Source organism: Zosterops lateralis (assembly GCF_965231275.1).
Source record: "Zosterops lateralis genome assembly, chromosome: 14".
In the NCBI taxonomy this organism is placed as follows: domain Eukaryota; kingdom Metazoa; phylum Chordata; class Aves; order Passeriformes; family Zosteropidae; genus Zosterops; species Zosterops lateralis.
Genome location: NC_139774.1, coordinates 1,366,872 through 1,391,256, shown reverse-complemented (window position 1 = coordinate 1,391,256; position 24,385 = coordinate 1,366,872). Strand labels below are relative to the sequence as shown.

General features: G+C 59.1%; 4 protein-coding genes across 7 annotated transcripts; 3 read left to right on the top strand and 1 right to left on the bottom strand.

Annotated features, from left to right (window-relative positions):
• Nucleotides 1-1,223: 1,223 nt before the first annotated feature.
• Nucleotides 1,224-5,615, top strand: PROB1 (proline rich basic protein 1; the record flags this gene model as incomplete). The annotated part of the gene is made up of 1 exon (XM_083871469.1): nt 1,224-5,615. The coding sequence occupies one exon, from the start codon at nt 1,224-1,226 to the stop codon at nt 5,613-5,615; it is 4,392 nt and encodes a 1,463-aa protein (XP_083727595.1).
• Nucleotides 5,616-6,480: 865 nt separating this feature from the next.
• Nucleotides 6,481-7,882, top strand: MZB1 (marginal zone B and B1 cell specific protein; the record flags this gene model as incomplete). The annotated part of the gene is made up of 4 exons (XM_083871452.1): nt 6,481-6,672; nt 6,959-7,065; nt 7,251-7,355; nt 7,433-7,882. 4 exons carry the CDS (start codon nt 6,481-6,483, stop codon nt 7,605-7,607), a joined length of 579 nt encoding a protein of 192 aa, XP_083727578.1. The 3' UTR covers nt 7,608-7,882.
• An 87-nt stretch (nt 7,883-7,969) lies between these two features.
• Nucleotides 7,970-12,330, top strand: SLC23A1 (solute carrier family 23 member 1). Of its 4 annotated transcripts, none has more exons than XM_083871658.1 (15): nt 7,970-8,079; nt 8,575-8,646; nt 8,808-8,909; nt 9,000-9,157; nt 9,232-9,320; nt 9,397-9,464; nt 9,560-9,741; nt 9,832-9,952; nt 10,056-10,212; nt 10,403-10,550; nt 10,669-10,774; nt 10,853-10,982; nt 11,187-11,330; nt 11,445-11,540; nt 11,657-12,330. In XM_083871658.1, the coding sequence occupies exons 1-15, from the start codon at nt 8,044-8,046 to the stop codon at nt 11,902-11,904; spliced, it is 1,857 nt and encodes a 618-aa protein (XP_083727784.1). In that variant the 5' UTR covers nt 7,970-8,043; the 3' UTR covers nt 11,905-12,330. The 4 variants fall into 4 exon arrangements, with proteins under 4 accessions (XP_083727784.1, XP_083727783.1, XP_083727785.1 ...); XM_083871657.1 differs by having other exon boundaries at nt 8,805-8,909; XM_083871659.1 differs by lacking the exon at nt 8,575-8,646 and having other exon boundaries at nt 7,997-8,079; nt 8,805-8,909.
• Nucleotides 12,331-15,159: 2,829 nt separating this feature from the next.
• Nucleotides 15,160-22,619, bottom strand: PAIP2 (poly(A) binding protein interacting protein 2). The gene is made up of 4 exons (XM_083871624.1): nt 22,489-22,619; nt 18,918-19,083; nt 16,578-16,757; nt 15,160-15,390 (listed from the first exon to the last, which is right to left on the bottom strand). Exons 2-4 carry the CDS (start codon nt 19,053-19,055, stop codon nt 15,325-15,327), a joined length of 384 nt encoding a protein of 127 aa, XP_083727750.1. The 5' UTR covers nt 19,056-19,083; nt 22,489-22,619; the 3' UTR covers nt 15,160-15,324.
• Between the last annotated feature and the right edge of the window lie 1,766 nt (nt 22,620-24,385).

Here is a 24,385-nt window from a genome sequence, read left to right as displayed (position 1 = left end):
GCTCCCGAGCAGCCGCCGTGGGTGCTGCTGGAGCTGGGATGGCCCCACACACACCCTGGAGCTCCGAGAAGGAGCAGGGCCAGGGATGGCAACTCCACTACTGCCCTGGGCAGTCTGTGCCAGTGCCTGACCACCCTTTTCATTGAGAAAGGGATTTGTGGGTTTGAAGTCCTACATACACGCTCTTTCCTGCACAAGGCCAACACACCAGTGAGCACTGCCCGTGGCAGGGCCCCTGCAGTCCCTGTGGGCACAAATGCCACTGCAAGCCCAGCTGAGCTCAGCAGTGAGGGGTTAAGTGCCAGCCCAGTTCTGCGGGAAGCTTTCCTCTCCTCCTTGCCAAGGTTTAAATTTAGTCCCTGCATGAACCCAGAGGACGTGGGCATCGGGTTGCTCCGGGACTGGCAGTGCTACGGAGCACCTGCTGCTGCTGTTTCATGGTAAAAATTACCCCAAAAGCTGGGACTGGGCTGCACCAGCAACACTTGGGGTGGGCAAGCTGCAGAGAGCCTCATGTCACCCCCGACACCCCATCACTGGCTTGGGGTCTCCCAAAGAAGACGCATGGTTGCAGTCCTTTGATTTCAGTCCTGTGAATCCCATGGGTGCTCCATGCCCAGTTGGATCCCAAGCCTTGAGTTTGCTCCTGGCTGTTTGGATTAGATATGGGGGAGCTCCTCCTTGGCATAGGATGGGTTTTGGGGAAAGCCCAGTATGGACACATCATTGCTGTGGCGAGGTGGGCGGTGGCAGCGGGAAAGGAGCCGTGGTGGGAATGGAGCTGCAGTTCAGGATCCTGCCGTGCCCTCAGCACAGGAAATGGGACATCCCCAGAGGGATCTGCAGGTCCCCCCACTCCGAGGCAGCCCAGACCGTTCCATGGGATCACACACTCGGGAGCTCTGTGGAGGGCGGGGGTGCCCCGGGACCTGTCCTGCGGTTTGGGGGGAGCGGGGCGGGGTGAGGGGCAGGGATGAGCCGACGGTCCCCCGGCAAGTCCCCGAGGCTGGGGGCGGCAGTGGCATCCCTGCAATGCGCTTGGCACCGGCTGCCCCGGCTGGCGCTCGCTGTGTCCATGTGATCCGAGGCTTGCTCTGTGCCGCCGCCGGGTCCAGCCGCCGGGACAGCGAGGGAGACAGAAGGTCGAGCCCCGACAGAGTGGCCCCAGCCCCGAGCAGGGCTCCCCAGCACCGGCTGAAGCCCCCAGCCTCCTCCCTGCCACGATGCCCCGCGGGAAGAGGGAGCCGCTCCTGCTGTCCCCCCCCGAGCTGCCCGGCCCCGAGGACGAGTGTCCCCGCGCGGGAGGGGACGGCCGGCGGTCTGCGGAGGAGGAGGAGGAGGAGGAGGAGGAGGAGGAGGAGGAGGAGGAGGAGGAGGAGGACGGACACCTCCCGGGGCTGCCCCGCGACGACCTCACCAAGAGCATGTCGAGCTCCTCCGTGTCCTCCTACCACTCCGCCCTGTGCTCGGACGGCACGGAGACCTTCAAGGACTGCCTGGAGTTCTTGGACGAGGAGGGATCGCCCGGCCGGGCTGCCCCGGGGCGCTGGGCTCCGGCGGGGGCCCCCGGCGTGCCCCTGCCGCCCGGCCCCCTCGCCCGCCCGCAGCGGGCTCAGCTGTCCAGCGCGGCTAAGAATAGCCCAGCGCCGGGCCAGGGGGGCAGGATGGGTCCCCTCGGTGGGGACCGGCAGCCTGTGCCGGCCGCTGGCGGGGAGCCGGCCGTGCCGCGGCAGCCCGGGGCGATGCTCGCCGGGGCTCCCAGCGACTCGGACGAGGTGGACGGCGAGGTGCAGGCGCTGACGGCCAGGGCTTTCCGCAGCCTCTCGGGGCTCCCCGGAGCTCGCCTCGACATGTGCAGCTCCCACACCTCCTCCAGCCTCTCCAACTCACTGTCGGAGGACGGCGGGCGGCCGCGGCGGTGGCCGGCGGGCGCCGGGGAGCCCCGGGGCGCGGGCACCGCTTTGCATGGCAAGGTGGGCTGGCCTTTCCCCGCCGGCGTGGACGGGGAGCTGCTGGGCAAGGAGCAGTTCGAGTGCGTGGACGTGGAGCTGGAGAGCGGCGAGGCCAGGAAGGGCCATGGCAAGAAGAGGACGGTGCCCAAGCGCCAGATCCTGCTGAAGAGGAAGGAGAGGAAGGAGACGGGCTTTGGTCCCCGGGGGAATGGCCCAGCGCCCCAGCCCCCTGCCAGGAAGGAGCCCCCCAGCAAGGGCAGAGCCGTCGGCGAGGACTTCAGGCTCAACTACCAGCAGTTCATGAAGGCGGCGTCCCTGGAAGGCACCGACAGGACCAGGGCGGCCTCATGCCTGGTGAAAAACGTCCTGGCCAAGAAGATGCAGTACGAGCAGCGGATCAAGATGGAGCAGAAGGGGCTGCGGGGCAGCTCGACCTCCTCGGGGCCATCCTCTGCCGGCACCGACCTGCTGGGGGATGGGCTGGAGGGCAAGTCCAGCTCGCTGTCCCGCTCGGACTGCAGCTTCTCGGCCGAAGACCTGCGGGGGGGCGGGATGCCGGTGGGCACGACGGCCGTGGGGAACACCACCACCACCCATCCCACTAAGGGCGTGGTGCTCAGCGAGGCGACAAGGGAGACTGTCTGCAACCTAAGGAAGACGTTCAACGAGCTTAACCAGAGGATGAAGTACCAGGAGGTGCTGGAGGGCCGCTGGCTGCCCGCGGCCGCAGAGGAGCACGCGTCGGAGAGGATCTGCTACCAGCGAGCCCGCGCCTTGTTCGAAGGCCAGCCTGGGGTGGGGAAGGTGCTGGATGTCGCCCCGCGGTTCGCGAGGGCGCCGAGACCGTGGCCCAGCTTGAAGGAGCGAGCCATCGGCCCCATCCACTCCCAAACCCTTCCCTTCAAGGCCGAGAGCCGGGCGCTCCCCGCCGCCCCGCCGCGCCGCCCCTTCGCGTCTTCCCGGGCGCAGGAGGCGAGGGCGCTGCCGCAGAGCCAGCCAGAGAAGCCACCAGCAGTGCCCCGCCGGCCGCCCAGCCCCGGCATCCCGGCACCCCGAGGGTCCCCGCCAGCCGCGCCCCCCAAGTCAGAAGAGAAGGGGAAGGGGCGCGTCCCGCAGCCCCGGGACGTGCGCAAGCTGGTGAAGAGCAGCTACAGCCTCAAGTTCGGCACTGCCGGCGCCTCCCGCGGCACCGTGGCCCCGGCGAGTAGCGGGGAGCCGCCCACGGCCGCCCCTCTGGTCATCCACTGCACCTCGGTCCGCCGGGAGCCGGCGCCGGAGCCGGCGGGTGAGGAGGCGCTGGCAGCCCCGGCGTGTGCCGAGGGGCCCGCGAAGCCCCCCGGCAGCCGGCCCGCGCCCTCCCACAGCTCCCCCATCAACATCACCAGGGTCCAGGCCACGCGGAGGGGAGCGGCCCTCTCGGAGGAGCCGCCGGCATCGCCCCCGCGCCGGGAGCGGAGCGAGCTCAGGGTGCCACCGCGGGCGCCGGTGGCCGAGCGGGTGCCACACGTGGAGACCCATCTGCACGTCCTGGTGGGCCGGCCGGCCCCGGTGGCCAGGGAGAGCTCCCCGGCTCAGAGCGGCGCGGTGCTGCGGGCAGAGAAGACCGTTCTCCTGCCTCCGCCACCGACGAGTCCCGCGGTGGGGAAGGAGGTGCGCGGCCGTGGCGTCACCGGAGCGCTCCACGCTGCCGAGGGGCCGGAGTTGCTGGGGCAGCGGCACAGCAGCGGTGACGGCCGGGACCCCCGAGCAGGAGCCCGGGGCGGCAGCAGCCCCTGCCCGCGGCCTGCGGAGCCGGCGGCGAGGAGCGCGGCAGAGCCCCGTGCCAGCGAGCAGGGGCAGGAGCAGCCCGGCGGCCGGCGGGTGTCGGTGGGCAGCGGGAGCCCTGCCGGTGGCACCGGCCCCGCCGCTCCGCTCCGAGCTGGGGACGGCAGCGAAGGTCCCCCCGGGCGGCTACCAGAGCAGAGGGAGGCCTGGGAGCGCTCGCCGCAGTGGCTGGCGGCTACAGAGCCCCACCCACCTGCTGCCCCGGCAGAGAACTCCAACTACTTGGCAATTCCCGAGAGAGCCCCCAAATCCACGCTGATGCCAAAGCTGTCCTCGGTCCCCAACCCAGGCAGTGCATCCATTGGGACCCCCTTTGTCCCCAGCCCAGCCAGCGCCTCTTTTGGAGCTCCTTCAGCCCCCAACCCAGCCAGTGCATCCTTTGGGACCTCCATGGTCACCAACGTGATCAGTTCATCCTTTGGCTTCCCATCAGCCTCCAGCCTGGCCAGCACATCATTTGGGAACCCCTTGGTTTCCAACTCCAACAAGTCTTTTGGGGCCCCTCTGTGCAGCACATCCTTTGGGTCCCCTTTAGTCCCCAATCTATCCAGTGCATCCTTTGGGAACTCCCTGGTCCCCAATCCATCCAGCATGTCCTTTGGGTCCCCTTTGGTGCCAAATGCATCCAGTACATCCTTTGGGTCCCCTTTAGTCCCCAATCCATCCAGTGCATCCTTTGGGAACTCCTTGGTCCCCAATCCATCCAGCATGTCCTTTGGGTCCCCTTTGGTCCCAAATGCATCCAGTGCATCCTTTGGGAACCCCTTGGTCCCCAGTCCCTCCAGCACATCTTTTGGGTCCCCTTTGATCCCCAATCCATCCAGCATGTCCTTTGGGTCCCCTTTGATCCCCAATCCATCTAGCATGTCCTTTGGGAACCCCTTGGTACCCAAACCATCCAGTGCATCCTTTGGGAACTCCTTGGTTCCAAATCCATCCAGTGCATTCTTTGGGCCCCCACTGGTGCCCAATCCATCCAGCATATCCTTTGGGAACTCCCTGATCTCCAACCCAGGCAGCTCATCCTTTGGGTCCCCCTTGGTCAGTAACCCAGTCTCTTCTTCCCTTGGGCATCCATCAGTCTCCAATGTGGCCAGTTCTTTCTTTGGATCCCCTTTTGTTCCCAACCCAGCCAGCACTCCGGTGGGAACTGGTGCCCATCCCCTTCCTGGTGGAGAAGTGCCCTGGAGCAAGCCCAGCCCTGAGCCCCCCCTGCCCCGACCCCCCGAGGGCCCGGCTGTTGTGGAGCCCCCAGCCCAGCCCCACCTGGAGGATGCTCCTCATTTCCTCAGTAGGACCGATGGCCCCTCGCCGAGTGGGAGGAGCAGGCAAAGCCCCCCCAAGCCCTTCTCCGCCCCCCTGCCCGCCCAGCGGAGGATGCTCGTGGATCCTAGCAGTGGGAAGTGCTACTACATGGAGCCGCCGCGGCAGCCGCAGATGAAAACGCTCTACGACCCCGAGACTGGGCAGTACCTAGAGGTGCTGGTCCCACCGGTGGCATCGCACACCGGGCTCTACCAGGCACCTTTCAACCCCCTGGTGATGCCCCCGGGGGTCTGTGGCCCACCCTACGCACCCTACGGTGGCTTCCCGGGGTTCCCAGCACCGCCGCCCTCCGCCCCCTCGCCGCCGCACCCCTCGCTGCCGGCTGCCGACAACCCCGGGACCCCCAGCTCTGCTCCCAAAGGCGAGGGGTCGTCCCCTGCCGGAGGTCCCGACTGCGGATACCTGGAGAGCCTATACTACATCCCCACGGGGATGCGGGCCAGCCCCGGCCCCGAGCAGCCCCCGGCCCGCGCCAGCCCTGCCGCGCCCGAGGGGTCTCTGCTCCGGATGTGACGGGACGGACCCGCGGGGATGTCCCTTCCCACGGCCCGGCTTAGCCCAAAGTCAGCATCGCCCTTGGCACGGCTGAGCTGGCAAAGTGCCGAGGGGTAGCGGGCACTGGTTGGACTTCACTGGCTTCTCATGGAAACGGCGACAAAAAGGGGATTTTCTGGTGTGAGCACCTGGCAGCCCTAGGGGGACAGGGAGGTGTGCGCCAGCAAAGGGACCACACAGGTCCTGCTTCCCCTGTCCTCCCGGTCCCACCACAAGGATCACCCGGACTGGTTCGCACAGGGGACTGATGGCCTGGCCACCCTCAGCCCCGCCCCAGCCACGGCTGCAGCACAGACACCCCAAAATAGTAATAAAAATGCTGAAACAGCTTTAAATCTGCTTATTCATCCTGTGCTTGTGTGGTCTGTAAAGGGAGGTGAGGGGTTGAGGCTCTTGGAAACCTGCAGTCCTTCTGTCTGTCTTGGAGTGCCCACCAGATAAATCCCAGTCCCTGGGAGCAGGAAGGGACTCTGCAGTGAGCCCTACAGCCTAAAGCCCGGCCCTGAGCCCCAAACCCCCACCCGCCTGAGCCTCTGTAGGCCCACACCTTCCCAGGAAGGATTTAGGTTGAGGAGAAGGGATAACACATTACAGGACTGAGTTAGAGCAAAAACCTCCTGGAGAGGAGGCACTCGGTCAGGGACACCCCATGCACATCCCCCCTTCCTGCCGCGACGATCGGCTCGATGGGCCGCCCCAGCCGGATGCAGGTGTGTGCTGGCCGCGCCTCAGCGCTACTCGCCAGCCCCAGGGGGTTTATAGCCCGCCCCGGGGGTTTATAGCCACCCCACGCCTCTGCCCCGCACTTTGGGAGCGCGGCAGGATGCGGGCGGTGCTGGCAGCGTGGCTGGTGCTGAGCCTGCTGGGGGGGACAGGGGCCGGAGACACATGCGGGGACCCTCCCGCCGCCCCGTCCTACTCCGCCCCTGCGCCCCAGCTGAGCCCCGAGGAGCGGCTCTCGCCCCACATGCCCGAGTCCCTGCGCTGTGACGCCTGCCACGCGATCGCCTTCCAGGTGGGGACCGGGGATGCCGCACCCCAAAAGCGGCGGTGAGAGCCCTTGGGGGGAGGATTCAGCCTCGGGAGATGCTGCTGCTCTTCTGGGGCACACCACTGACGGATATTCCCCATGGGCACCTTAGAAAAGCCTTTTGGGACTCCTCGTGGACCTGCCAATCCATGCAAACGTGCTTCCGCTGCCGGGGCCGCACAGAAGGGTTTGCAGACCCCAGCCCCGCTCGGGAGCAGGGCCATGGACACGCCGCCACCCTCATTACCTGGACTGTGCTTTTTCACCCCAGATTGAGGAGCAGCTGCGCAAGGCCGAAGAGAAGATGGGGAAGAAGGCTCTGAAGGAGTCGGACTACTTAGAGGTGCTGGAGAGGAGCTGCTCACAGGACTGGGAGAGGTGAGCGGGGTGTCCCTGGGATGAGGGTGACCCCGCGGTGGGGGAGTCTCCAGGGATCAGGGAGTCCCCAGGGGCCAGAATGTCCCCAAGGCGATGCCCCAGGGATCAGAGTGCCCCGGGGGTGTCCCCGGGGGATGGGGGTGTCCCCAGAGACCATTTTCCCTCCAGCCTCCCTCTGCCCGCAGTTACGGGGTGCTGGAGCTGGACGGGGAGAAGCGGCTGTCGGGGCCGGGGCTGCCGAGGCAGCAGCCCCTGAGCGTGCTGGTGTCGGGAGGACCGTGGCCGAGCAGGTGAGTAGGGGTTTGGGGGTGCAGGGGGGCCGGGCACTGTCCCCTCGCCTCCAGGTGACCACCGCGCCTCCTCGCAGGCTCTCCAAGCTGTGCCACGGCTACGTGGGCGAGCAGGGCGAGGCGCACATCTACGGCGCGCACCGGCGGGGCCCGGCCGAGCTGCGACAGCTGCTGTGCCACGGGGACAAGGGACCCTGTGCCGGCCGCAAGGACCGCCCGGACGCCCCCAAGGCGCGGCAGAACGAGCTTTAGCCCGGCGCAGTTAATGCTTAATGCCCCGGTGACCTTCGGAACCGACTTCGTCCCCAGCGGGAGCCGACACGTGCCGGGAGGTGGGCGCCTCCCTGCTGTCGCCTGTCACCGATGTCGCCGCTGTCGCTCGACGCCCGGTCCGGCCGTGCCGGCATCAGCGCCGACTCCGTCCGGGCGAGCTGGGAATTACTCTGTAACCCACGGGCTCTAATGTTTCACCACGGCGCGGCTCCGAGCAGGTGTAGCCCCAATTAAAGGAGTTAATGGCTGATCCGTGCCGGGGCTGCCCTCGCAGGTTTCACAACCCGCAGCCAATGACTGCCCTCCCGCCCGCCGCCCCTGCCACCGCCACCGCCCGGCAGGTGACTAAAGTCCTTCCCACGGCCATAAAACCCCCTGAGCAGGGACATCGCCGCCGGGGACACGTCGCCGGAGGATGGGGACTCGCTCAGGAGACCTGGCTCAGCCCCAGGTGAATGCAGGCGCCGTCCCTGTCCCCATCCCTTCCTCGGTGTCATCCCAGGGCGGTGGGGAGGGAGGAGGTGGCCAGGGCCACTGACCCCAGCGATGGGCAGCTCGGGGTCAGGATGCCCTGCTGGTGCTGGCAAAGGCCAGGGTGAGCCTGGGAACTGTGGCGAATCCCGGGACCAAGGGGACGCACTGGAATGCTGCGGCTGGGACTGGCTGTGCCATTTTTCCCATCACCTGCAGGGGGGGATTCCCCTCCACAGTATTCAGGAACAAAATATCACGGAGGGACCAGCGGGTTTGGGAGCCTAGACCACTCTTGGAGGACAGAGTGGCCATGGGCTGGGACTGACGGGAAATATTCTGAGTCATGGCCCGGTGTCATCCGCGTCCCTCAGAGCAGAGCCCAGCCCCTTTCCCTTGTGATACCTGGGTCGACACTGACCCAGCGCCCCCCCCGCCCCCCCCCCCCCCCCCCCCGCTCCGTCCTCACTGCCAGAATGGAAAATTGGCTCCGGCCCCCACGGGCTCCCCGCACACCCCTGGGAAGGAGCTGCCTGAGGCGGGCAGGGTGAGTACCGGGGCACCCCAAATCCATCTGTGACACAGCTGAGATGGAGACCGGACCCCTCCCATCCCTGCGGGCACAGGGGCTCCCGTGGGGCAGGGTGGGGTGCCCGTCCCTGCACGCAGCCCCAGGGTGAGCCAGGCTGAGCTGTGCTCCCACAGCAGGACCCCGGGGCGGGCACCAGGCCCCCCCGGCCGGAGGTGGACATGCTCTACAAGATCGAGGACGTGCCCCCCTGGTACCTCTGCATCCTGCTCGGCTTCCAGGTACAGCCTGGAAAGTGTCAGACTCCAAATCCCCGTTCCCCGCGGTGTGGGGCACCCCCAGCCCCGCTGAGCGCCCCCCTCGCCCCCCAGCACTATCTGACCTGCTTCAGCGGCACGATCGCCGTCCCCTTCCTGCTGGCCGAGAGCCTGTGCGTGGGCAAGGACCAGCTCACCGTCAGCTACCTCATCGGCACCATCTTCACCTGCGTGGGCGTCACCACCCTCATCCAGACCACCGTGGGCATCAGGTAGAGGCGTGGCCCCGGGAGGGCCCCCCTGCCCAGCCCCGGGCCCGGGCGCAGGCATCCCTCTGTCCCCCCAGGCTGCCCCTCTTCCAGGCGAGCGCGCTGGCCTTCCTTGTCCCCGCCAAGTCCATCCTGGCCCTGGAGAAGTGGCGATGCCCCCCTGAAGGTGAGGGCAGGGGGGTGCAGGGGGTGTCTGGCTGCTCCCCGCCCCCCGAGACCACCTCACGGCCCTTCCTCCCCAGAGCAGATCTACGGCAACTGGTCACTACCGCTCAACACGTCCCACATCTGGCAGCCCCGCATGAGAGAGGTACATGATGTCACCTTCCTGCCACCACCCCCGCGGCACCCAGACTGCCGGGCAGATTGCTGACGCCCTCTCCTGCCCCTCTCCGTGCCCTGCAGATCCAGGGGGGTATCGTGGTATCCAGCCTGGTGGAAGTGGTCATCGGGCTGCTGGGGCTCCCCGGGGCACTGCTCAGCTACATCGGGCCGCTGACCGTCACCCCCACCGTGTCCCTCATTGGACTCTCCGTTTTCCAGGCGGCCGCTGACCGGGCTGGCTCCCACTGGGGCATCTCTGTGCTGTATGGCATGGGGACACGGGGCAGGGTTGTCCAACACGGAGCCAGGAGGATGTCAGGGGCACAAGGGATCCCGTCTCTCTTTTTCCTCAGGACCATCTTCCTGATTGTCCTGTTTGCCCAGTACCTACGGCAGGTCCCCGTCTACCTGCCCGGCTACCGGCGGGGCCACGGCTTTGTCCTGCTCCGCGTCCAGATCTTCAAGATGTTCCCGGTAGGGACTGACCGAGAGCATTCCTGGGCGGCCCCAAATTCCCCCCTTTACCTACACGTGGGCTCGGGAGCGGTGCGGGAGGGACCCGGTGTGTGCCCCGCAGATCATCCTGGCCATCATGCTGGTGTGGCTGATCTGCTACGTGCTGACCCGCACCGGAGTCTTCCCCAGCCGGCCCGAGGAGTACGGGTACAAGGCCAGGACGGACGCCCGCGGGGAGATCCTGTCCGTGGCACCCTGGTTCCGTGTCCCCTACCCCTGTGAGTGCCCGGCAGCCCCGCGGCGCCCCGGGCCCCCCGATACCCCTTTGCCCTGGGGGATGTGGAGACCTGGTGCAGCATCACCGGGGCTGGGGAGCAGCCGGGGTGGGGGGCCCAAAGTAGCACCGGTGGACACCGGCAGGGGTGTCCTGGTATGTTCCCAACCCTGACCTGTTCTGCCCCCGGGCAGGCCAGTGGGGGCTGCCCACGGTGACCTCCGCAGCCGTGCTGGGCATGTTCAGCGCCACGCTGGCGGGCATCATCGAGTCCATCGGGGACTACTACTCCTGTGCCCGGCTGGCAGGAGCACCCCCGCCCCCCGTGCACGCTATTAACAGGTACAGCCGACTGTTCCCCCTCCACGGTACCTCACTCGCACCGCGGCATCCCTGGAGACCGGTCAGAGATGCCTCGGGAGAGTCGGATGGGCACCAGCCCGACTGTGTTGTTCCCCAGGGGCATTTTCACCGAGGGCATCTCCTGCATCATCGCGGGGCTCTTGGGAACCGGCAACGGCTCCACGTCCTCCAGCCCCAACATCGGCGTCCTGGGCATCACCAAGGTACCGGGGCGGGGGAGGGATCCCGGCTCGGCCCGGGGGGCATGGGCGCCGTCACCTGCTCTCGGTGTTTCTGTGCAGGTGGGGAGCAGGAGGGTGATCCAGTACGGCGCCGGGATCATGCTCCTGCTGGGGACCGTCGGCAAATTCACGGCGCTCTTCGCCTCCCTGCCCGACCCCGTGCTCGGCGGGATGTTCTGCACCTTATTCGGTAACTGTCTCCCCCGAACGCGGAGCGCTGCTCTCGGCAGCCCGGGGCCACGTTCCCGCAGCTTCGGGGCCTGGTGAGCCCAAGGGTGCAGGAGGGTTTTGGGAGGAACGGGGGCTCCTCGCACCCTCACCGCGGCTGGGGCAGCCCCCGATGCCCGGCCCAGCGCGGGCACCTCCGCCTGCATCGCCGCGTCTCTGCCGGCAGGAATGATCACGGCCGTCGGCCTCTCCAACCTGCAGTTCGTCGACATGAACTCCTCCCGAAACCTCTTCGTGCTGGGCTTTGCCATGTTTTTCGGGCTGACTCTGCCAAACTACCTGGATTCCCACCCCGGGGCCATTAACACAGGTACCTCCCACCACGAAAAACCTCAATTTTGGGAGTTTGGGGACCCGATCTCCCGCCGCTCGCCCACCCCAGGGGAACAGCGGGGAAATCCGGCTTGGTCCCACGCTCTCGCAGGTGTCGCCGAGCTGGACCAGATCCTGACGGTGCTGCTGACCACGGAGATGTTCGTCGGGGGAACCATTGCTTTCGTCCTGGACAACACCATCCCGGGTAACTGCAGCACACGGGCCGGGGAGGGAGAAGCAGCGGGGCTGGGGCAGATTCCTGTTGATTTAGAGCTTCCAGAGGGGATGGCAGGGCCGGGGGTGACGTTGGACATCCCGCAGGGACGCAGGAGGAGCGAGGGCTGGTGCAGTGGAAGGCAGGAGCGCACTCGGACAGCACGAGCAGCGCCAGCCTGAGGAGCTATGACTTTCCCTTCGGCATGGGCGCGGTGCGGAGGAGCCGCTGGCTGAGGAAGGTGCCCATCTGCCCGGTGTTCACCGGGTTCAGGGCCCGGGCGAAGGGCAGGGGCACGGCGGCCGCAGAGGGCCCGGACGGCACCGACGGGGGCTCGGTGTGCACCAAGGTCTGAGCGAGGGGAGGGTCCCGGGAGGTCCCGCCCCAGTGCCGGAGGAGCCGAGCCGAGCTCCCGGGGGCTGTCGGGGTTCGGTAGCGCCCACCTAGGCTAAAGCCAAAGCTGCTGATGCTCGGCTCGAACGCGGGGCTAAGGAAACGCAACGCTGCTCTTGGGGGACACCCCAAACTCCGGGGGACCGCCACCCCGTGCCGTGCTCCATCTGAGGCTCCTCCAGCGCTTGCTGAGGCCACTCAGCCACATCGGAGCCAGCCAGAGCCCCGGGGCCACCAACTCTCACCCGGGGCCACGGATTTTCATGCTGTGCCCTCGGCTCCAGCACCGTGACCCAGCAGCTGTCACGGGCTCTGCGTGGGGCAGTGTCCAGACCAGCGTTAGGGTGCCTAATTTAAGATGACACATTAAAAATTATAAAATATTCAAGTGCACGTGCCTGGCCAGTGTCTCTGCTGCCTCCTGCACCGTTCTCTTGTCCTTTGAGCACTGTAAAGCCGTCAGCACCTTTAACTGTACTCCTCCTGGGCTGCCAGACACGGAGACACGCTGGATTTCTTACAGGTGGGCTCTGCCTGAACCTGGTGCTGTGGGAGAGGCAGCTCAGCACAAGCCCTTGGCAAACCCTTCCTGCTCTGGGGGTTCTGGAGCGTTGCTCTGTCCTGGCTGTGCTGGTGACACTGCCCCGTGCCACCAGGGTGCTCTCAGATGCATGCACAGAGGTGGCTGACCCCCAATTCAGCGGGGTCAGGCCAGTTCTGGGCCTGGAATTCGCCCAGGTTGGAATTCGCACCAAAGTTGAACTGAGGCAACATTGCACAACCCTGTCACAGGCCGGGGTGGCACCTTCACACACTCGCTCCCCAGCATGAGCAGGGAGAAGTGAGAAAATCTGTTAAAAGTGAACATGAAGGAAAAAAAAACCCTACCCCAACTTAAAATAAACTCCAAGGGATGCAGATACAACCCCTCCCCACCTCCCACGAGCACCAGCCAGGCTCTGAGCCCCCTCTTTGGCTGCTGTCCTGGTGCTGGTGCTGAGCAAGCTGTCACAGTATGTGACACTTGCAGCCAACTGTGTCCCCTCTCATTCCCTTGTCCTCCCAAGCCCACCCGCTGGGGCTGGAGCAGGACGGAGAGGAAGCCTGGGGGCAGTGCCAGTGCTGCTCAGCACTGGGTGCCACCAGCTCTGCTGCAGTCACACCCCAAACCCCAGCGGGGCTGCCAGGGCCAGCGGCAGCCCCCCCCCCCCCCAGTGAACATCCCAGTGCTACAGGATACAGGAGAGGAATAAACTCAGCACCAGGAGAGCAGCCATGGCCAGGCTGGCTGCTCCACATGCTGGCCCCTGGCTGCTGCACTCAGCTGCCACCACCCCGAGGTGATGGTGGCCAGGCCAAAGCTCATGGACAAACTGCAGCCACGCAGGATTGCTGGTGGAACTCTCTCACTGCAGATAGAAATCAGCTACTATGTGCTGACTTTTTACTTTAGGTCCTCGAGTCTGAACTCTCTTGCCAGGTCAGTGGAAATCCCAGAGAAGTCTTGCCAGCTCTAGGAAGGGCAGCTCTCTGCATGGGAAGGGAAGGCAGTGCCCAGCAAGGGGGGTAACTCCATTGTCATTTTGCAGAGCAATAGCAGAAGGGGTTGGTGCAGCTGAGTTCCCTCAGGAGGGAGAGGCTCCTCCTGGAGCACGAGTGGCTGACACAGCAAGGTGGTTCTGCTGCAGGGCAACATCGGCGGGTGGCCCCACCTCACCCTGCCGGTCTTGCAGAGCTGCAGCTCCAGCTGTGCCCCTTCTGTTTAATCCCAGCTTAAAAAGGAAATACTAACAGCGAGGCTGGGCTGTCCTGAGTGGGGCCTGGGCTTGATCCTTGTGGGTCCAACTCAGGATATTCCATGAAGCAAGAGTGGATGGGGCTGGAAAAGCTGTTGCAGCCAGCACTCAACTCCAGCTCTGGGGCTCCTGTGCCAAGCTCCAGGCACCAGCTTCTGAGTGCCCCCAGCTGCTCCCAGGGCTGCCAGCAGGGCCAGGCCGGGAACAGCCACAGAGAGAATGATGTGAATGGAGTGGAGGAGATGAATAAATTCCTTTCCCTGGAAGTGTCTGAAGCCAGGTTGGACAGGGCTTGGAGCAGCCTGGGACAGTGGAAGGCACCCCTGCCCATGGAAATGGATCTCTGCAGTCTCTTCCAGAGCACTCTGATTCCATGAAGAGTCCAGCTTCAGCCAGGATCCAGGGCCATAGGGCTCCACAGTGCCAGCCCTGTCCTGCACACACTGCCAAGCCACTTCCCATGCCAGATGCCCAGTTATGAGACAGCCACCACATCAGTTCTACTATTATTTATTTTTTTTAAATATTTTTGAAAAAATATAATTTTTTTACAATATTTTCAACTTAAACACTATTCACACTGAACACGTATGGCAGCTTAACCTACCCAAATATGAAGTTTAAGAAGCCAAAACTGTTCTAGCTTTATTAAAAGAAGAAAAAAAAAAAGAAAAAGAAAAAAAAAAAAAAAAAAAAAAAACCAAAACAAAACAAAACAAAAAAAACACCAACCCAAAAAGTTGTGCTGTAGACTATTGTGTAGTGATGATTAAACAAAGCAAGGGAAAAGCACCACTCAAATCACTAATGCTGGGGTTTGCCTGGTTAAATCCAGCTGTGGGAAGTTGGATGCTGAGGGTTCCATAGGCAGTGCTATGTAGGGCGCCTGTTCCTGGCAGGAACTGAGATGGATCTCACACCTCCCTGAACAGCACGGGAAGGGAAAGTTTCTAACATGATCACACACTGCAAAGGACAGGGAACTGCTTCCTCCCAATCGTCTGGATGTTAGTTAAGGAGCTGAGATCTACGACTCTGTACAGGTCTGTGAGATTTGGGTTAAGCTCACGCTGCTTCCCAGGATCATGATGTTTTGCAGGGGGGGGGAAATTAGCATTAGTAACAACACTGATACCTCAAAGGAAAGTTAGCTAATTTGCATAACAATCAGATCTCCTCACTTTCACTTGGAAGTTAAGGCATTATCAGGTGCAAGCTAGCACCAGTTAACACATCTTTACTTAAAAACTGACCATTCACCGCAAATTCCAAGTCCTGTTTAAAAAAATCAGAGTCTGCAGAAGGTTTTATTAACGTAGTACTTTGTCTCAACTTGACTGGTGCTTCTTACCTCACTGCCTCCTTCGCACAGAGCCAGGGCCCAATTATGTTTCCATTAAACTTTTGACAGATTTACTTAATAACAGTCTCAGCACTTTTATTGAGCATGCAAGACTAACAAAACTTTGGCAATGCATAAGTGTAACACAGTGACAAGAAGAGAGAGCTTTTACAATTAAATCTTCTAATACTGGCTTCACAGTGTGGAAATTGTGCTACATCCACCGAAAGAGGGCCCAGTCTACTCAAATGTTTAAGTACTTCACCCCAGGAACAAACTCCTTTGCGTTTGGATTCAGGTTACTCTTGACCTGAGGAAGGGAAAAACAGAAATTGAGGTGAATAATTTATTTTCAGCTTCCATTTTCAAGCTGAAGACAATTAGAGTCAAAGGTTTATGTATCTACAGTAACAATCAGGTATACAATAGGCTTCTTACACTTAGCAGTAGTCAGTAATTCCCAGAAAAGCCCATTCCTCTGTGCTACTCCCTGAGTTATCCAACCTTCCTTAGCTCCACCTGAAGTTTCAGCTGGATGAGGGCTCAGGGAATAAGCAGCAAACCACAGGCATGCAGCAAACACAGCAGCTTCCCTTCATGCTGAAATAGCCTTTTCTCAAGTTGAGCTACTAAAACATGCCATGAGGTTTCCAAATTTTGCTTATTTAAGCAAGAGGTGACTTGTTCCAGGAACTTCAGCCACTTCTGCGAATTTCATGTGTATGAGCACTGTATTGATTTTTTACATGTCTCTGTCTGTGACTCTGTCCTCCCCCTTGACAAGCTGCTGCTGCTCCATGTCCTGCAGTTTGAGGTGCACACCAGCAGCTTCAAAAGGAGCTCTTTCTCACAAAGAAATGGAGGATTAGGCTCTTCTGATCTTCATTGAGGCTGAAACTGCTGCCTGCAGCTGCCTCAGCTTGGAAAAGTTGGGGTCTGCATCTGAATCTCAGAGCAGTTGTGTGACAGGATGATGTGGGGTCTGTGCTCTGTACAAGGAATTTTGGATTCTGTGAAGGAAAATAAGCACAGACTGCCCTTTCCTTTGAGTTGAGCTCTGCACAGAAGTCAGATGGCAAAAAGAGGGAAATAATCACAGTTTGGCTGCTTTCCCCTTCCCTAGAATTTCGACAGGGATCTGCTGTGGTTCTCCCAATCCCAACGAGACCCTGGGACAAGGCTCAGATCAGCCTAATGTGTCAGTGCTGGCGGATGCCCAGTGACCCTTTCACAGCCCCAGCTTCACTCAGTGCTCTTCTTTCAGAACATCCCACCCCCTCCTGGAGTTGTGCCATGGGCTGGGAAAGGCTCCACGTGGGCATGAAGAAAGCGACCAAACAGGTCACATCCCATGAGGACACATCCTTCCCACCTACCCTGCACAGCCAGGCAGGGTTTAACAGGCTCCTTCCTGCTGGAAAGGACTTTCTCTTGCCATAAGCAGCAGTAAGACCCAGCCTTGCACAGACTTGAGCCTTAGAAATAGGATGAGCTTACCACCAGATCCTCCAGCGATGAGCTGTCACTGATAACAAGGTCATTGAACTGGTCCTGGATTTGATCCATTGTTTGTGGGAGATCACGGGCTGGAATAAACCATTCATGCTCCTCCTCCTCTTCCAGCATCTCCTGGAAACAGCGCTCAATGAATTCTTCTTCCCACAACTCCTCTTCAATCTGTGCAATGAAAAGAAACTGCTTCAGCAAGAATCTATTGTGAGCTCATGGGGGTTTTTATTTCCAGGAGTGTGCACCCAGCTGACCTTCCCAGCTGTTCAGCAGCACCCCAGCCCAGCACCATGTCCATGTGGCAGGAAGGATATCAGTGCTTTGTCCCAGGGCCTGGGGCTGCAGCTGAAAAGGAGAGGCAGGAGAGCCCTGCCAGCCCCAGCTGTTTTGTTTGCAGCTTGTTATGACCTAAAGAAGGAAAATGTAGGTCCCAAGCAAAAATTTCAGCTGTACCAACTAGTCTGGACTGAGCTCACTGCAAGTATGAGGAAGGGAGCTGTGCCAACACACAGAGCCAGGCAACACTCCCCAGGAAAGTGTCCTGAGGGACTCCTGGGGAAAAAATAACCTCTGCCCGTCACCTGGAACAAGCAGCCTCTCATCGGCTGTCGGTATGTGCTCGCCCACTGTGCTCTCCTTGGGAACCCCACCTGATCCCAGCAGCTGTCAGGAATGCAGCCCTGCTGTCCTGGGAGCAGGACAAAGCACCCCATGCAGAACTGCCACAGTGCAGAGATTAAAGCTGTTTTCCTTGGTTGTTCAGTAAAAGAAACTTTGGAGGGAGTTCCTCCTACAAATTTTCCATGTCCTGCATCAGACTGTTTAAGAGTGGAAAGCAGGGAAACAGAAGCTGGTGTGAAGGACCTGCCCAGACACAAGGGAATGGGAAAATTATTCGGGACAGATTTAGAAGTTCACTCAGTGGAAGCTTGAACAAGTTTTCCCATCTATCCTTTGCTCTGAAATCAAACACCTCCTCAGTCCTGGAGTGGAAATTCAGTTACACAAACACCAAATCAAAAACATTAACACCAGATTATCAGGACTGCTGTGCAATCTGGGTCCTTGCCCTTGGGGCAATCACTCAGGAGCTCACCTGGTGCCCACGTGCTCCGAGGCAGGGAAGGCTGACTCAGTGATTCCCCAGAGCAGCACTCCAGCCGGGGTGGCACCTCCAGGAGGCACTGCCTCCCTCCTGCTGTGGGCAAACAGCCACAGGCTCCTGTTACACAGGGCTTGCCTGGCTCCAGGGGCTGGTTACAAGCCTGTACCCCTAGAGGTGCCTCCATGGCAGCTCTAGCAGTGCTAAATAACATTTAATTCCCCAAATAACTGGAAATTATTTTTATTTTCAAGCTCCAGTTTAACTTGCTCAGGCTCCCAGAGGGCTGTGTCTGCAGCAGCAGGTGGCCAGGCTGCCCCAAGTGTTTGTCTGTCTGAGCATGACCCTTCTCCCCTCACTCTCCCACCTTTCCTCTGTTTTAACAATGGAACCTGTGCCTGAAAAATCGTGGCACAATTCAGCTCCTTCCCAGAGAACTATACCCCTTGTATGCTAACTGTGGGACAGTTCCTGGGGGAAAAAAGCCACCAAACAGGAAAAAATGCATGAGAGAAGAGAGAATGGAGGTTTTGTGAGCAAACCTGACTCTGAATGCACTCAGTGCTGCTGGCACCCCGAGGATCCCATGCTGCTGGCTCAGCACGCAGCACAGCCACAGGGCTGGAGCACAGGCAGCAGCTATGGAGAGCACAGAGCAACCTGGGAATGGGAAAGGGGTGTGGAAAGAGGTTCCCAGTCTCCGGAGCAGGAGAGAAAAGGGTGACAGAGGCAAGGTGGCAGAGGAAAGTAAGGCTTCCTTCCCACCTGATGGAGAAAGGAGCTGTAAGACTCAAGTATGGAAATGAGCAGCCCAGTCACCCAGCACCCTGTGGAGCAGCAGTGCTGTTCCCAAGGCAGGTGTGCACCTGGAATTCCCCAGCTCAGCACTGGGACACTTGGCATGTCTGCACATGAACACCTCCCAGGCTAGCCCTTCCCAAGTGCCACGTTCTTCTGTCAACTCTCTTTTCTCCCCTCCCTCCTGCAGAAGCAGGGAATTAATGCATGCATTAGAATGTGCTGCACTCCCTGTGTTTTCCACCAGACCTACAGAAGATAAGCATTTACTGGCAGAGAAATGGGTCTGTTTGTTCCCTAGGATCACTCCAGAGAGGCAATCTGAAACTTCCTCTCCAAAGGACTGCCAGTGGTGGACCCCGGCCCTGTCCCTTCAGCTGGGAAGTGACAAAGGACAGAGAAGCCACTGAAAGCAGGGAGTGACTTGCCTGCCTGTTGAACTCCTCCTCGTTCTCCATCCACATGTACTCGGCAAAGGGGTTGTCGTCCTCGTGGGAGTGCCCGTTGATGATCACATCCTCGCTGATGATGCTGGGGCTGGTACTGCTGCGACTTGGGTCCTTCATGGCTGCCACTCCGATCCCAAACCTGCAACTGAGGAGGGCAGCAAATAAACATCTTCCTCCTTCCCTGCCTCCGCACAAGCCCAGCCCAAGGGAAGGGAGGCTGCACCTGCATTTGGAGGCTCCAGCAGCCTTGTCCCCACTGCAGCAGAGCTCTGAGATCACAGCAAGGAACAGCATCACAACCACTGCTCCCATTGTGTGAGGATTCCAGGGACAAATTAATTTCCCAAACTGAACCTCACCAAAGCCAAGCACCATGGCAAATGAAAAGTGACAGGAAAAAACAGGAAGCACACGTACTTGCCAGTAGGAAAATATTTCAACATTCAAAAGGAGAATTTGTTTTTCAAAGCACTTTTAAGTGTTGTGTGTGATGGCACGAGCCAGGTTTCACAGCCCTTTCCCACTGGGAAACCTTGCAGTGAGCAGAAACCACAAGGAACTGACCCTGCATAGGGCAACTTGGAAATCTGTGTGTTCTGAGGTGACACAACACTGCTGCCCTTTCTGTACCATGCCCAAATACACAGATCAACACTGGAAAAGCTCAGGATTTGTCAGACACTAATACTGGTAGTATCAATTTTCTTTAAACAGTATGCAAAGTGAGGCAACATCTTAAAAAAAATGACCTAAAAAAAAAAAAAAACTGACCAAAAAAATCCATGACTCAAGTCAAATTCGAATGTTTTTCTCATGTTAAAATTAACAATGAAAGTTGCAGCAGCAAGTGAAAATATTTTATTATCAAAACAACACTTCAGCTCCTTGTCTGTATATCAAAGAATGACTTCTTGGGAATCAAAACACAGCCTTGCTGTTATTAGAGTACAAGGGCTTATCACCCAGCACCTCACACTTTCTCTTTGCATTCCAGTTGGTCCTGTTATCTAGGGAATTATTGCAAGTTTTGGTTCAAAACTCTTGATAATACCAGCTAAAAACCTGCCACATCCCAGTAACCAGTTAAGAAAAGCACAAAGAGAAGGAACCTGCCTGGCTTGCTCTGTTCCAGGATTTTCAATCAAAGGCAAGCCCCAGCATGGAAGATACTGCAACTCCCTGGGAAGTGACACAAATGGGAGCAGATCCCGTGTATTCCACGGTGTATTCCACCGAGGGAAAACAGGTTCTTTTTGATGTTCTTTCAAAACAAACTTGCTGAGGATTACTGGCAGCATTTACATAAAACAGGAAAGGATGTTGCCTTTAACACCCCAATTCAAGCTTGAAAGTGCTTTAAGCCACTTCAGCAGTTCCCAAGCCAACACATGGGATGGAGTACAGGAAACAAAGCCTAAAAACCCCAATTTCTTCCCCCCCCACCCTTTTTACTGGCACGTGTTTTCACCTTCTCTTCTGTGGAGCTAGTCTTGATATCACTATTTTCCTGACAGTAACTGCCTCAGCAGTAAGGAACCTGGGCAGCTTCTGCACAAAGGTGACTGTACCCAGGCAAGTCCAGAATGGTAAAAATAATTATAAAAACCAACCCAAACCCAACAAACCAACCCTACTCGTTTGTGTAAAGGCTTGGAAGGTTAATTTGTTGAATCATGAGCCAGCTTTCCCATTTCTGAAGTATTCCCACCAGACAGGAGCTCCAGCTTTAGGAGGGAGGGAGGAAAGTCCAGCTTGGACCCAACCAGCTTTGTCCACCACTCCCCAAGGATGATGGGGATGATCTTCAAGAAGGACCCAGGCTCAGCCTGAATATTTGAAGTTTGTCTGATGAAGCCCCCAATCCACTTATGCCTTTCCCACCGGGAAACAAGTCCACACTCACTTATCCTGCAGGAACACTGAGGAAGCCCCAGGTTGGCCCCTCACTCGCAGCACTCCTGATTTAATTTTCTGCAGCTTCCAACAGAACAAATAAACCTTCCAGATAAAATAAACCTTCCCTTTTATCCACTGCAAGACACAGAGGTTTCTGTGCTCAGTGTGGGGACAAACTCAGTCTCGTTTCACCAGTACTGGTACAACCTTTTCAGTCAGGGAATTCTGAGGGGGAGAGCCAAATGCCACTTCAGTCTTGCAAAAAGTTCCAATCTAAGCAGGCTGCTGCAGGAAACAAGCCCCAGTGCCAGGCTACACTGCTGCTGGAATAAAAATAACCCATTTTCCATCTGGGAGTAGGTGGGAAGCAGAGGAGTTCAAAGCTCCTCACTCTAGAAGAGGAAATATAACATTGGCAGTGCTAAGGAACAGAAAACAGGGAGAATTCTGCCACAGTGACACACTGTGAGGTTCTGACCCAAGTCTCTCTGGGATTTTGGCGCGGAGTGGGGGTGGTGGAGCAAGCACACTGCAAGTGCGTAAGGAAAGACACTAATAAAAAATAGGATTTTTACCTTAGGAATGAAGACAGAAATTAAAAATCCCGTAACAACAGGCTTTCAGTTAACCCTGAGTTGTTTTCTGCATGCAGTGTGTAACCTGTTACTCCAGAACATCACTAAGGCCCATTAATTCACCCACTTCCCTGAATTCTGCTGCAGTTATAGCCATAAACAACCCTTGACCAACCACCATTAAAATTCAGAGCTTTGTGACTTAAAGAGTCTGCCTTTAAAACCCAGTCACGAAAGAAGATTATCCACTGCCTTCTCCGGAGGTGAGGTCAGGCCTAATTCCCTGCAGCAAACCCAGGTCCTTACCCGCCACAAGGAAAAAAATTACGATATTTGCTTTAAGCACCCCAAAATAACACGTGATGGTTTCAGTGTGTGAGCTGAAGATTAAGGGAAGGTGTTTCAGAGCAACTCGGGCAGGAGTCAGTGACTTGTTTATTACCCGGCGATTCCTCCTGCGAGGCGGCAGCGCCGGCCCAGCTCCTCCTTATCTATCGAGATTAGCACATGGCTCTTATCAACGGAGCTGATTATAACCGTCTAATAATTATACTCGTCTAATAATCAGATTTCTTAATCAAATTCAGGCGGGACGCGAGCGCTATCTGATCTAAACGCTCCCAGGCGCTGCGCGGAGGTTACCGAACGCCGCCTCCCCCGCGCGGGGCTAAGGCGGGGGTTGTGGGAGCAGCGCCCCGGCACGGACGGGGCCCCTCGCCGGGTAGCCGGATCCGCTCCGGGGCCATGTTTCGGTAACAGCGGAGCCGCCGCGGGGCGCAGGCGCCTCGAGCCCGTGTTGTTGGTAACCCCGGCCGTCGGTAACCCCGGGCCTCGCCGCTCGCTGCCCTCAGCCCCGCGCGGGCGGTAACGGCGCAGGGCCGCCTCCCCCCGCTCCCGCTTTGTTCGGCACCAGCCGCCCCCGCAGGCCCCGGATGGCGCCGCAGACAATACCGAGGGGCGGCACCGCCGCGGGGGGTGGAGGCCGCGGCCCGGCGCCGCCTCAGGGGAGGGGGCGGCGCCCTAAAGCCCCCCGCGGCGGGGCCGGCGGTGCGTGCTGGGGTCGTCCCCCCGCCTCTCACCTGCGGTGCGCAGAGGAGCCGCCGCTCCGCCGTGACCCGCCCGGACCCCACCGGCCCCACTCCGCTCCGCCCGGTCCGCGCTCGGCCCGGCCCGCCCCGCTCCGCCACACACTGCCGGACCTGACGTCACTTCCGCCAACGCTGGGCCCCCGCCGGCCCCGCCCCTTCTCCCTCGGAAGCGGCGGCGGCAGGCGCGCGCCAGGCCGCAGCTTCGGCGGAGGGGCGGCGCGCTGCACGCCGGGACGCGTAGTCTTTTCCCACCTCCCAGCGCGCGGCATGCCGGGAGCTGTAGTCCCTCACGGTACCTGGCGGCCATTTCGCGCGGCGGCGCGGGGCACGCTGGGAAGCGCAGTTCGGCGGGGGAGCCGCCATCTTGTGGCACTGGCGAGGAGGGGGCGGGGGGCCGAACACCCCAGCGCTCTCAGACGGAGCTGCCAACACTCCCCGTTACCGAGCACCCACCCTTCGAGACTCCCCCAGCCTCCCTCGGGCCAGCTCGGCTCACTCGGGAGGGGCAGATCCCTCGCCTCACTGAGGGAGGGGATAATGGAACACTATGAGAACAACACTCCTGTTCACAAAGTGGCGTTTCTGCCCAGGGCTCGTGGGTTTTTAAGGCTCTACATTAGGAAATGGGACATAATATAGATTCTTTTCTGACTACGTGCCGAAGCCTCATCTACAAAATAGGTTTAAAAAGCCATTTTTATTCTTTTGCTCCTCCTCTCCCTTTTCCTCAGGGGAAGGTGGGAACGCCCCTCCTACCCACAGCCGAGCCCCGCCGTGCCCTCATTGCGCCCATTCATTTTAATGGCACAGAAACCACACACGGAGGGAGTTAAAGCCGTTTGCTTCATTGGGCTGGAAATGCAAAGGCTCAAGTGTGTTGTTAGTTTATACTTATTTTATTAGTCACCATTACCAACTTGTTCCCAGGGTCTAAGGGTTTTCCCAGTCTATCAAACACTGCAAAATACCCCTGCAAGTATCATATTAAAAAAAAAAAAACAAAAACACCACCAACAAAAAAAAAACAACAAAAAAAACAAACAAACAAAAAAAACCACAAACAAAAACAAACAAACAAACAAAAAACCCAAAACAAAACAAAAAAACCCCACCCACACTCGTTTTTTAGCAAGTAGTAGCAAGTGCTCTTGCTACTCTTATTTCCAAAATTTCCAACTCTACAAATCCAGCAGGATGTGGTTTTCTCACCTCTAAGAGGCTTCTCTTTCTACTCACTCCCCACAGCAATGGGACAGCAGCAGCCTCCAGGTTACTCCTTCCAGCTGAAATTTGTGCCCGAAGTGCAGAGCCAAACATTTCAGACTCACCATTGTGCTCTGGGATTTCCCTCACCCTTCACAGTGCATAGTTCTTCCCAACTAAGCAGCCCATGACACCAAGACGTGTGTCTGGAATGTGTCTTCAAGATATGGTTTTCCTAGCACCTGATCCTCAGAAATTACCCTAAGGGCTCTATTCTCCCTGACCTCTGCATGGGAACAGAAGACACTTGGCAGAAGCAGTGAGTTTGATTTAGTTTCTGACATGTAACAGCATCCTTACACTTACAATCACTCACACCTGGGAATGCTTTATGCTTAGACACTAAACATGATGTACATGTTTACTGGTACATGGGTCAGCACTCACGCAAGGTACAAGATCAGTACAGGTACTAGCTAACAAAAGGCTACTTTAAAAATTGAATGTAGCATTTTGATACATTAATGTTAAATGCACATTGTAAGGAAACTTAAAAAGACCTTTGAAATAAATTATCTGCCACCCTCAGGAAGAAGGGGTGCCTGGTCTGCAGCCAAGGCAGAGGGAATCAACAGCCTCTTGGTGACAGATAAGTGACAAATGCCACCCTAACCCAGCCTCCAAG